Here is a 13,477-nt window from a genome sequence, read left to right as displayed (position 1 = left end):
TACTGATTGCTTGCTGCAGTTTGGTGAATTTTAATTTACATTTTATAATACAGTTGTCAGATACTAATATCAATCTGGAAGCTCTTTAGTTCTCCTTGAACTCTCTTCTCTCTTCACAACTTGAAACATTAAATTTCTATCAACGAACATGTTGCCCAATACATTGTTTCAGTGAGAATATAAATAACTCCATTTTTTTCTAGTGCTGCACTCAAACGCTTATTGTAACAGGAAATGACTTGTTAAAATATACAGAACTGAGGAAAAACGCATTTTTTTTTCCCAACTATCTAATCTTCTGCTCTTTGAAACTTGAACAATAGGTGTTAGTATTGCAAAAGGAAGGTGATAGCTGGTTATCCTAAAATGACTTAAAAGTAACATTTACTCTTAGATACATTAACAACTATGTAAGGCTGTCCAATGCTTTTCTATAACACAAACTTTTCAGCTCTAATAACACTATTTTGCAGTGTAGATTGTGTTATTAGTTCAGGAACATCAGTGGGATTTGTAGTGCTGGTCCTGTGCAAATGATTGCACAGGAATGGAAAATGGAAAAAATGGAAAACTGCTCCAGCTGACCAGAGTAACTTGTCACATAAAAATCATTACATCCATGCACAGTGTCACAAAATACCATAGAATTAAGACAACTCCCCTCTTCTCAGGGATTTCTAAAGCTCTTCACTGATTATGTTTTCTAACCAACTCTGCAACTTTTTGTTCCATGTAGAATTTACTTTTCATTGGCCTCTTTACAAGTAGTGGATAAGGAGAATTTCCATTCAAGGAAATATCTTCCACAGCATTCCCTTTCTTAGAAATTTAAGTACATTATCTGACCTCCTTTACACAAAACCCTACAGACATTCGAGGTGTTTTTTCTTTTTTCACACCGTAAAATTGCTTGTCTCTGTTAAAATGAACATATTTTATAAACACCTGACATGTATGATGTGGCAGTGATGCTATTAGTGATAAAAAGAAGGTAAATCTAATGCCCATGGTGAAGCTCATAATTCTTTAGTTCTCACATTCCAAGTTAAGCATTTCCCACAAATGTACCACCTGCCTTATTGTTCTAAATGAATAAATAAAAACCAAGTATGGTTGGTCTGTTTGCTGTAAATTGATTTATAGTAGAATTTTTAACTATTTTGAGAGCTTTATCAGAGGAAGTAAGAAAATCATTCTGTTTGTTCTAAAATACTTATAAAACATTCTAGTGTTTTATGTTCTAATGTGCAAAGCAAATACTGAAAAAAAGCTCTGAATTACCAGGACGATTACTACTTACAGTTTTCTTGGTCTCTGAGTATGCTTCCTATGAGTTTCATGCCTCTTTTTGCTCAACGACTTTTTCACTCAACCAAGGTTGTGGAATGCAAAAGAAAAAAAAAAAAAACAACTCAGTATTGCAGTACTGTAAAATGGTGATGGAAAATCAACTAAATACTGTCCTGAAGAAGTGAGCTCTATCCTTGCCTGATGCTCAGAATTTGCATGGATTATTGGGAAATCAGCTTTCTGTGATAGGATCTGGTTATGAGTTAATGGGGAATGTTTTTTGAAGACACTACAAGTAACATTTACAGGAAAAACATATCGCATGGGTAGGTTGTACTAGTTAAATAGAATGAATGTTTGTGCTGCCATTACCTTCCTACTACAAAAGGTCTTCCCCCCCTCCCCCCAAATGTTTATGGTGCAATTAATCGAGACACACAATAGAGTGTATAACGAGTTAAATACCAGGCTCGCCTCTTTAGGATTCTAATTTCAATTTGAAAGTCAAGTACACGTGACAGTATATACTTGGGGGGAAAGAGGGGGAGAGAAAAAATAAAATTAAAATACGACAAACAAATTCTAGGGCCCTATTTTAGCCCAGGCTCTCCCCGCGGGGTGAGACTTCACGACCCTCGGCGGGGAGCGCATCCCGCTCCCGGCTCCCACCGCCCCGTTCCCGGCCGGATTTCCGCCGCCCTCCCGCCTCGGGAATTCAAACCAGCGCTGGAACCCGTGCCGGGGCGGGCAGGGCCAGCCCTGTGACGGGGCTGTGCCCGCCCCGCGGCCGCCCCGCCCGGCAGGGCCGAGCGCTCGGCGCCGCGCCCGCCCTTTCCCTTCCCATTCCCTTCCCATTCCCTTCCCCTTCCCTGCCCGCCGCCGGGCCCGGGCGGTCCCGCAGCAGCAGCGCCGGCGGGAGCGGGAGCAGCGGCCGCGGAGCCCCCGCAGGTACCGGCGCGGGTTCGGGGGAGGCGGCGGGAGGAGCCGCCCTGGGCCGCGGAGGCCGCGGGGAGCGGCCGGGCCCGGCCCCGCTCCGGTCCCCCCGGGCGCGGCTCACCTGGGCTGGGGCGGGGCGTGGGGAGACCCGGCCGAGGAGGGGTGGGGATGAGCATCTCACCTTTATTTAATGATTAATTGTCAGGTGTTCTACGAAACAGCTGTTTCAAAGCAGCTTAGATACACGCTCGCAGAGTTCCCCCCCCGTCCCCCTCCCTCCGCGTTTTCCCAGGTGTTTTCCAAAACTGATCCGCTGCTAAAGCTTTGCACGAAGTTCCGTGGATACCAGCGCTGTTACACCAGCGGTGACACAAACACCAGCTGCCGCTGGCTGGGGATGGAGCGGGTTTTTGCAGGGTGGGATGTCGCTGATTTCCAGGTGTGGAGTGGCAGGATGGAGCAGTCCGATGTATGGAGCATCCCTGGATTGCTGAGAGCACCTGGGAGTTGACAGGGGAATGACTGCCTGCGCTTTTTGTCTTTCTTGTAATGTTCAAAAATTCTGTGGTGCTTTACCAGCATGAAACATCAAGTATTTTTTTTTAGTGCTGTCTCCTGTTTTTTTATAACACGCGTTCCCCTGGTATCCTATGGCCCCCCTTTCTTGGGATTTCCTGAAAGCCAGGATTTAAAAAACAGGATTCCTATTTTAAACACACAACTAAAATACCCAGAAAGAAATAATTTTTCTTTGAAAGGCCTACACTTTTTTTAAAAAAGGGGAACCTTGAGTGTGTTTTGAGTCAAGGGCTAAAAGTGAGGGCAGTCAAAATTATAATCATTCCGAAAGCCTGTTCAAGAGTGTGTAAAATTTTGAACCTTAGGTCATTACAAACGTTTGCATTACTTTCATTTGCTCTCTGAGTTGTACAGATTACAAAAAAAATTTTTACTTGCATTTTTGTAAGATATGCTTCGATACAGTAGAATTCCCTAAGTCAGAGCCTGTGATGTCAGTAAGATGTGGTTCTGTTTTCACATATTTCATACACTGTTAAGTGAATGTTTGGGTAGGAAGATGCATTGCTTGTATGTGTCCATTTAGGAGTCAGGCTGAAGAATAATGAATTAAAGTGACTGACATCATGACAACCGTAAGACAGAGGAGGGTTGGAAAAGGCACAGAAGCAGCGGAAGATCAGCCTTCAGAGGAGACAAATGTGAAGCCTGATGGGAAAATTCCATCTGGTGGGTAATGAAAAGGATTGTAACTTTATGAGTTTTTAGTAATGTTTAGCTTTTGATGCCTGTCCTAGGCACAGGTTAGAACTAGGTATGTACCCAATGCATTGTCATACTTAAATATCACCAAAATCAATTGGATTAGACAGAGGATGTGCAGATTGCTGTCAGTGTCATCTCTTTTAAAATCCTGATGTAAATTGGTGAGAACAAATTCAGACTTCATGTGTCATCGTAGCTTCTTAAAAGAATCCCAGTTCAAATCATTGGTAACCTAAAAGGATTTGAAGACAACTGATGAGATGTGCTTAAGTACAAGCAGATTGCACATAAAATCTGAATTTACCTGCAAACTTTTGCTTTTTAATTTATAGGACACTAGGTAGGTAGATTTAAAAGACAGGACGTTAAGTGTCTGAATTCCAGGGTCTGTTTAAGTAAAGAAATTCTGGAAATATTTTTGTATGGAATTATAGCTTTAGAGCTGACAAAGTTTGTTGTTTTTTTGTTTGTTTGTTTAAGTTACTTTAAGGGATGTTTCTATATATGCAGTTTGGGCAGAGGAAAGGAAAGTTACATGTTTGTTTCCACACAAACACACTTAGGGTAAATACACAAAGGGAAAGTGATCGTAGTTCTCATCCAGCCCAGCCCTCAGTTCCATGGAATTGCAGAGCTGGACCTTGTTATGGAGATGTCACACAGAGTATGAAATAGCCATTTCAAAGATAAAATTCCTGGTCACTAAATCCTTATTAAACCTTACATGAACTTAAAAAAAAAAAAAAAAAAAAAGAAAACCTCAACAAACTAAAACCCAGGAATGTAAGTGTACAGTAGATGGCTTGAGCTACCTAGAAACACAACCTTTCTTTCCTATGATTCCATCCCTAATCTTATTCCAGTGTCAGCAGGAGGCCATCTGCAATTCAAAGCAGGACACCATTATCAAAGGCTGCTTTGGCTGCTGTTCAGTCTCTTTGTGGGTATTTAGTGAGACTTCTGAACCTTCAGTGCTGTTTTTTTACAAAAAAGCAAGCAAACCCCAAAAAGACAGGGAGCCATTTTATGACACGTGAAGGAGATGTTAATTTCTCACTTTGTGTTCTAAGTGTCATCCTGTACTGCTTGAATTAAAAATGTTCTCCTGGAGGATATTTCAATTTAGAATTACAAATTCGGTATGGCGCTGATCTAAACTTGCATAGGATCATGGTGTTCCTAAATTGTAACTACATTTTACCAATTAAGGCACCTTTTATTTCACTTTGCACGTAAATAAAATCCTCTGAGTTTGCTATATGAGAAAGTAAATAACGCATCTCCATAAAGATGTGTTAAAACCAAATGTCCTGTTACCTGCAGAATGTAAACTGTACTAGGATAGGCAATGTCTAAATGACTTTCCAAAATTCCTTTAGGTTCATTTATGTGTTTCACAGTTACAGACTGAGTTATTTTTCTTCCAAGATCATACAGGTGGAAAGCTATGGAACATACTCTCAGTAACTGTTGGTGGAATTGTTGCCATCTCTCTTGGACTTCTTACTTCTGTTTATGTTGCTACCCTGCATGAAAATGACCTGTGGTTTTCCAATATTAAGGTAACATTAAGCATTAATATGAGCGTTAATTGAAATTTCATTTCTTTATGTATTTATCTTGTAACTTGCTCAAAAAGGTAGAATATTTCATTTTGAAAAATTCAATTTAAAAAAAGCTGTTCTCTCCTTCCCACCATTTTTTCAATACTTCATCAGTTCTATAAATACCTGTCCCCAATTTTTCTCTAAAAATATTGCTACACAGCTCCTGTCTGAATTGTAGCTACAGTTCTTCCAACCATCGATCTTTATCTAGAATAGAATTTCAACATTCTGCTCTATGTTTCTCTGCAGTCATCTTTCTTTTATCCAAAGCAGTCCAAAATTAAAAAAAAAACAAACATAAAAACAGTTAAAATAAACAATATGCAAAATCCTGGCAGATCGATCTTTAATTGCATTTATACTGTGATGTTGTAATACAGTTTAGGGACAGTCTTTTACTAGCCAATACAAATTTTATATAATGTTATCCTAAATGTGCAAGCCTCAAAACATAATTTCAGCCATTCACCAATGTAAAACAAAACATTCCCAAGATCTAGGACTGACTAGTTTTTTTCCTATAATCATTGCACAGAAAATAATGCCGCTGTACCCATAGCTAAATTTAACCAGAGAAAAGAACAGGTGAGTCATTTTCCTTTCAGATGCCTAAAATTCACTCTGCCAGGTCTGTGTATTATGTTATTCAAAGAGTACACCTATTTAACTGAAATAATTGCATTGCAGTATGTCTTTCCTATACTACACAATTTTTCTGTCCCAGAAACATTTATATTCCCCTTATAAAAATAATTCGCACTTACTTAAACAACTGCTGTTGTATTAAACATATAATACATTTTGTAAACCACCTTCATCTTTCTTTGAATATATAGATAGATGGTATACAATATATTGAAGGTACACCTTAGGTTTGCCTTTTGCTTCCAAAAGCACTTATTGAATAATTTCAAGGTGTTTGAAGTACAAACAGACATGGATTTGTGGCAATGTGTGGACGTAACAGATAAGCAATTCTGTAGTTGTAATTAAGTTGTCCCCACTAATTTCATTTGATAATTAATTGTTTTCATTTTAAGTACACTAGAATTCTAGGCATTAGATATCAAAACTGAAGTAACACCCTCTAATTATTTTTAATCTGGATTCTGTCTCTGTAGCTCTCATTTCATCCCATGGAGTTGATTGGTAACAAGTAACATTGGAACATGAGCAGTTTCAGCCACTTTGATGGAAAGATTGATTATAAAAGCATTAAGTTCGTCTCCCAGCAGGTTAAAGAAGAAAGAGATGCAGATACTCTCTGGTCTCACAGTGTCCCTTCTCCACCAGAGAATGCACGTGGCTACAGTGCTAATTTTAAACCTAGTATTGGTTTATGAGTAGTATGGGACAAGAAGACTTCATATGAGGAGTCTGTAAAATTCCCTGCAAAGCTGGGATAAGAAGGCTCATCCCAGCATCTGTAAAACAGTGTATAGACATCTCTGTACCTCTGAGTGTGAGTGGACAGTGTAATCTCTCTAGGAGTTTGTATCTTTTCCCAGCACTTCTGAATTGGCTAATCTTGTAATTACAGCACATAGTATATACTAATAATGACATGAATAAACTATACTGTGGAACAATCTGAGACCCTCAAAAATTACATGGAAAATAAATGGAAAATTTGCTTTTTTTCTTTAACATTTTACTGTTTGGTCAAAAGATATCTTTTTGCATGTATTAACTGAACTTTCTAAAAGCTTGGAAAGAAAAATTTAAGCTCACACCCCAGCCCAAATTCTCAGAAGGGAGGACTGTAGTCTAATCCTTGGCCCACAGTTATTGCATGCCTTGCTTAGTGAAATGCAGAGGTGATTTTGTTTCATTACGTTTTGATTAAACATAACATACGGAATAAATGGCTGCAATACTGATGCACGTTCAATGTTTCATTAACCCCCCTGCCTATGAAACATGGCAGTGCATCACCACTGCTCTGAAACATAGAAAAGAAAATAAATTCTAAATCAGTTCCTTTTTGCATGCATTTTGAACTAGTAACTTCAGTCACACTGAATTGGCTATTAACAGTGCAAATTTGGGGATTTATGTTACTGAAAGCTGATACAAAAACTATGTAACAATATATTATCCCCATGAACTATATTCCTTTCAATAAGCTACAATTAGTCAGATAATAAGAATTCATACCCAAAAGGGTCTGTGTGGCGACTAAATTAACATAGTGAGATGTAGCAGGAGACTTGTTTTGCCATCTTTTCTTTTACTCCTCCTTTGTACAGCAGTAGAAGAAGGTCTGCAGTGTTTATCTGACAGGTTTGTACTAGGCAGATGTTTTTACATGCACTATTTAGGTACAAAAGGTGGAATTTTTGTTCTGAAGACCCTATTAATACATGAACACCACAGTTCCATACTTACAAAATCATATAGTTTGCCAATTGTACTCAACCCTAAAAACTGGAAGTAAAAAGAGTTCATTATGTAAAGTCATGATTCTTAACTCCTAAGTCAATAAAGTCAGAACTTGCAGACACACTTGCAGTGATTGCCTTTCTCTAATTTCAGTAGCAATTCATCCAAAGCCAGTTCAGTTTTGGGTGTCTTTCAGCAATGGTTCACCCAACCAGAAAAACCGTTTGGTAGTGGTTAAACCATTTTGCTCTGTTTTGAATGTTTTGCTCTGTTTTGAATATGGCTTTCAACAGTGCCTTGATTTCAGCTGCTGCAGTGTGTGAGAGTCCTGTTCTTATTTGCTAATAAATACACTGCTGTTATCAACTTGCCATGGTCATTGGAGAAAGATGTTAAATTGTTTTCTTACCTGAAAAACTGAAAATGCACATCTTGAGGAGTGGTTTATGCTATGAAGGAGATACACTATTGCTGCTTTTTTTTGCCTTATTTCAAGCCTTCCTGAAAGAATGACAAAAAGAAAAAAAGAACAGAAGACAATGCAGCATACCATGTCACACAGTCAGAAGTTGTGTTTCTGTCCCCTATCAGCAGGAAATAATCACTTATATATATGATGAATATCACAGGTTATAATCACTTATCTTGACCAAACAATTTTGAAGAAAAAAGTTTGAATCCGTTCTCAGAAATGTTAAACCAACAAAGATTTCTGTTTTGATGGTGGAAGTCAAAACAGATTTCTTATCCAAAAATCTTCTCAGTTTTCTTAAAATGTTCTGGCATAACATATCTGAAGTGGCTTGTCTATTTTTAGTGATTTTCAATAGCAGTTTAGTATCTTTTGGTGCAGAATCTGCTATGAGAACAACAAAATGGGGGGCCACCTCTCCCATCAGCTGTTGCATTGCTTGTTCAAACACAAATCCTGAAGAAACTTTGAACAGGAATGAGCCAAGGCCACAGAGCAAATTAATACTCTAAAACAAACAGATAAACTTCGGAGCATTCATTTGTTCTTCATCCCTGCTGAGTAAGAATTTAAACTACTATTATTGAATTTCCCTTTAATAAAATGGCTGCTTCCAAGAAGTCAGATGTAAAAATACAAAATTTTAAATCTTCAGACATGCAGGATAAGAGTCTTGGGATTTAGTCTCTGAAGTGCTTATATTTTTACATTTTGAATGCAAAACAAAGATGGGTGCCCAGAGAAACTGAGGCTGCCCCATCCCTGGAAGTGTCCAAGGCCAGGTTGGATGGGGCTTGGAGCAACCTGGGATAGTGGAAGGTGTCCCTGCCCATGGCAGGGGGTGGAAAGAGATGAGCTTTAAGGTTGCTTCCAACCCAGACCATTCCATGATTCTGTGAAAAAAAAAGGTGGGGAAACAGGAGGCCAACTAATTAGAACTGTACAAAGTGAATGTGGAAGGAGAAGGGCAGTCCAGAACTTTGGAGGTACTTTTCCACAGAAGTACCTGTTGAGTTGTTATGGGTACTTTTACTCTGGATCATAAGTCTGATCTGAGTAGGAACATGACATCCTAACAGATGGGCTGGGGCTTAACCAGCCAGGAGACCATGTCCAAGGATTAAATACCTTTGCTGAAGGTGTGTTCTCAACTGGGAACACTGACAGCAGCTGTCTAGGTTGACTTCCCACCTGTACAGACTAAAAAACAGTTTCCATTACAAAAATTTTGCTTTAGCTGTGCCAAAAAAGAAAAGCAATTGGAGCCTTATTTATGCTCTTTATGTATTATTTATACTCAAGTCAGACTTTGGCTGCTTGCTCAGCATTCTGAATGACTTCTTTAAGCTAAGCTGTGGAATTCTGCGCTGCCCATGAAAGAACGTCCTTTGTATTCTGCTGTGTTTAATATCATAAAGATACAATTGCATAAATTGGAATAATATGTAACTCCATGTGTATTCTGGAGGACAGTAGTCTTTTTTTTTCCTTGGAAGAGTGATAACTTCTTTGTTAAAACCTCACTGTATAAGTGAATATACAGAAAGATAAGTTTGCTCTGCCAATGCTTACCCATAAGTCTGTATTTTATTGACGTGGAATGCAAGGAAAAGTATAAATTGCTGTAGAACTGGAAAAGTATTGTGGGTGAATCAAACAGATGTTATCTTAGCATGAAACAGATGTAAAACTCACTAGTGTTTGTCTCATAAAGTATAGCATTTGGTTGAATACAGCTGGTGTCAGGATTACAAATTAATCATGTTTGAATGCATTTTTGCTAATTAGATCCCCCTCTGTGACTCCTCTCTCCCCCTTAATAAATTCCAAATGTTAACATTCCTTTTTTTTTTCTTTTTTTTGTATGGACACTTAGAGTCAGCCACTTTTTGGTATTAGAAAACCTTTTAGTAGTGATGACTTTAGAACTTGTTCAAAATCCAACGTTCTCATCTTTCTGATTGTGTGGCTTTTGGTTATTTGGTGCCAATGTCAGTTCCTTCTGCTGGTATGATGATGACTTGTGTGTCCTAGGGCAGCTGGAGAGTTTAATTGTGAACTTAAATTGAATCAGTTGTGGTTTTATCTGTTGACTTTTCTCAGACCAGAACTAATACTGGTTTGTCAACAGTTGACTTCAATAAAACACGTGTTCTGAGATAAGATTCTATACTAGGCAGTAAAGAAGAGAGGAACATGATTTTTTATCCAGCTTTATATTAGCTCTGAAATAGTATTGATTCTGTTCCAGCAAAAGAGATGGGACTGTGTAAGAAAGATGAAAGTCTTGGGGTTCTGTGCAAGGTTGCATTAACCAGAGTGGCATTCATAAAAGTCTCTGAAAACAGTAACTTTGTGTTACTTCAGAAATGTCCTTTTGTAAAGAATGATGAATTAATAAGATTATTTTTAGAAATCTCACATAAATTTCTTAATGACTTGCATACACCACATAGAGGAATTTAATTGGATTTTCAAATCTCAATATAAGCTTTTTCTAACTGGATAGAAATGCTTTCTAACCTACTGCTTATATGTTTGCTGGGATGTTTTTATATAAACTACTAAAAAGATCACTAATAATAGAACCCTTTTGTACAAGATGCCTATTAGTTCTCTTCAGATTGGTTTTTCATGCAGTCTTACTTTGTTTAAATGTGGTTGCCCAAGGCTGTGGATTTGCTGAGTTTCAGTGGGTCTTCACAACTAATGAGTTGACAAAAGGAAGTGAATTCCAAAGTAAAGAGCTTTCAGATCTCACTGGACTCCATCTGCTGCCATATCAGCCAAGAAAGAGCCATAGTTTGAAGTGTACCTGGTTTAGATGATTCGAACATTTTGAAATTAAAGATAACAAGTTCACTTAGACCTAAAGCCAAGTCAAGAGTCCCTTTTCCTTTACCCTGTAATTTAAGAATGAGAGTGATGACAGCTGGCTTCCTGCAAGAACCAGCACTGAGCAAGTGGGCAGCAGCATCCTCTGCCAGCTGAAATATCCTTGGCATTTTGGTGCAGCCCCAGTATAGCACACTGGATTAATTGAGCCTTAAGCTGGCAAAGCCATGGAATGCTATGGGATAACTACATCTGGAACAAAAGGTTACATGCACTGAGCAAGCATATGCAGATTTGAAGTCCAGCTGCTGGCCACTGCACCTATCTAAACATTTAATATTACAAAAAAATTAAACTGTCCAAAATCTTTCCAAGCAGTATATCAGAATCACAAAAGCCATATATAGTTCCCCAGTTAACAGAGTCATTTACACCTCAGCCCTTTGCCTCTCACCCTAATTTTCCATGTATTTTACCTTTAGTTGAAGTAAGTTGCACGGAATGCCCAAACCCAAAGCCTCTGTGTAGGTGAATTTCCCTGGTGCAGCAAGAATTTGAGTTGAAGGCAGCTTCATATGACTATTAAAAGCGAATGGAAAGTGAATTTACTGTTGAACTTTCACTTGCAGGAAGTGGAAAGAGAAATTTCATTCAGGACTGAATGTGGACTTTATTATTCCTACTACAAACAGATGATTCAGGCTGCTTCCATACAGCAAGGTATTGTAAACTGTAAAGTAAGTTTTGCTTGGTGTTGCCAGCTGACTATTCTAGGTTTGGGTTTTTTTCAAATACAACCAAGAACAAGGAATACTATAACTGTGAGATTGTGTAACAATTGTACTGTTCATATGCCAGGGAGCCACTAAGCTGTGGACATAATAAATTTAACAATAATACATTGGTTTCTGTGCCACACCTTCACATCCTGGTGGAGGCAGTCAGTTTGAGGGACAGTTTTCATAACTGTTGAGGTTTCAGCCTTGCTGGTTTATGTGGTGTACTACCTTCATTTTTATTCTTCTCTTGTTTAATTTGAACTATTAGCTATTTGTGGGAAGGGACAATGGTTTTTTGCTTGTATGCCTGGACAGTAAGTGACACAATGAACAGCTTCCAAGGAAATCATACAGTGATGGGGCTTTCTGGGACAGTCTCATGTTTTCTAGATAGTTAACTGTTGCTCCCTAGCAATTTTGGTTATACTACACATTTGTCAATATTAACTTCACTTGTGCTCAAAGTAGGAACAAGAAAGTTCTCAAGATCCAGTACCACACATTCTATGCTAGGGATGGAAGTATAAAAATAAATGTGTTATACACTACTAAATATATAGTACTTGAATTAGCACTGTGAGTCACATTTGAAGTGGGGAAGCTGAAGACCTCAGAAGGTCGTGTTGTGATTCAGAGGTGATGTGTTCTGAATCATTGACTCAAAGTTTGCAGTTTCTGATGAGAGATCCTAAAATACCTTTGAAAAAGTTATTCACTGTTCAAATGAAGATGGAGGAGGAAAATGACAATCTCCTATTTCAATTTCTCTTTATCATTAAGGTTTACATGGTTTAGTATATGACAATAAAACTGAATCTGTGAGGACAATTAACATACTTGAAAGAATGAATGTTTACCAGGAGGTGTTTCTCAGCATTCTGTATAGGATTCTTCCAATTCAGGTAGGCATTTATTTCTGGTTTTAGACTGTAAGTGCATTATGAAGATTTCACAGTGAATCATAGCTCCCCTTTGTAGTTATTTTCCAATTAGAAACATTCCTGATACCTTTTTAATTTGTAAAAGCGAAACCTAATTCATACTAAGTATAATTCCCACCCCCCATGAGTGTTTTAATGTCAACATCAGTATTCTTGTGTTTTACAGCAATACCTAGAGCCTGTTTATTTTTATATCTACACTTTGTTTGGACTTCAGGCAGTTTATGTCATTGCTCTGTATGTAACAAGCTGGCTTCTTAGTGGAACATGGCTTTCAGGGTTGTTGGCAGCTTGCTGGTATATTACAAACAGGTAAGTGAGATTAAACATTCACTCTTTCTAAAATTGTACCTCATTTCAAAGGTAAGGCATTAAAGCTTTAACTGCATGATTAATTGGACAAAAAAATGAAACTATAAGGCCTCTCTCTGATAAGCCAGAAAATGGAAAAAAATGTTTATTAGAAAATAATCAGAAATGAGCTGACAGTTGCAAACTGGGTTTTTAAACTTTCGTGAAGTTTGAATAGAAAATTTTGGCTTAAATTGGTCTCTGAAAGTGGACTGCATCTTTCAGATGTGTCTGGACCTCCAGATGATGTGCCCTGTCTTCTCCAGCCTAGGAGCTCTTAGGTGTTACACACATCTGCAGGTATTGCCCTTCAGGTCTCTCCTCACTGCCCCACACCCAACCTCCAGGGATTCCTTCAGCAGCCTCAGCTCATCAGAAGTTCAGCTTCTCTCTTCCCTTATTCCTGTAAACATCTCCCTCAATAAACCTCACAGAAAAAAAAAGATGATATTTGAGCTGTTCTAGTGCTTTATCCCTTGAAGAATTCTTTGGAGATAAAAACTTAAGAACTGGCTTTATGCCAGAAATAAGCTGCTGGCATGAAGCTAAGACTGGTGACATGGGCTGTTATCTGTAAATTAATCAAGAAAATAAAAGTAC

General features: G+C 38.3%; 1 protein-coding gene across 5 annotated transcripts in view; it reads left to right on the top strand.

The window, feature by feature from the left end:
* The first annotated feature begins 2,092 nt into the window (after positions 1-2,092).
* The window catches only part of DPY19L3 (dpy-19 like C-mannosyltransferase 3), a 33,907-nt gene continuing 22,522 nt past the window's right edge, over positions 2,093-13,477 (top strand). For 2 of the 5 annotated variants that reach the window (XR_003542218.2, XM_039386792.1), the window contains exons 1-6: positions 2,093-2,238; positions 3,332-3,474; positions 4,939-5,072; positions 11,436-11,526; positions 12,366-12,487; positions 12,693-12,838. Coding sequence is in view for 4 of the 5 variants with exons in the window: in XM_039386792.1 (XP_039242726.1) it covers positions 3,372-3,474; positions 4,939-5,072; positions 11,436-11,526; positions 12,366-12,487; positions 12,693-12,838 (596 nt within the window). In the remaining variant the exon portion in view is untranslated. Of the gene's footprint in view, positions 2,239-3,331; positions 3,475-4,938; positions 5,073-11,435; positions 11,544-12,365; positions 12,488-12,692; positions 12,839-13,477 lie in introns of all 5 variants that reach the window. The other 3 variants (XM_039386790.1, XM_027729546.2, XM_039386791.1) reach the window with 2 other exon arrangements.

Source organism: Pipra filicauda, unplaced genomic scaffold, assembly GCF_003945595.2.
Source record: "Pipra filicauda isolate LSUMZ 115617 unplaced genomic scaffold, ASM394559v2 scaffold501_size416358_pilon, whole genome shotgun sequence".
In the NCBI taxonomy this organism is placed as follows: domain Eukaryota; kingdom Metazoa; phylum Chordata; class Aves; order Passeriformes; family Pipridae; genus Pipra; species Pipra filicauda.
This window is presented reverse-complemented; position numbering and strand designations above follow the sequence as displayed.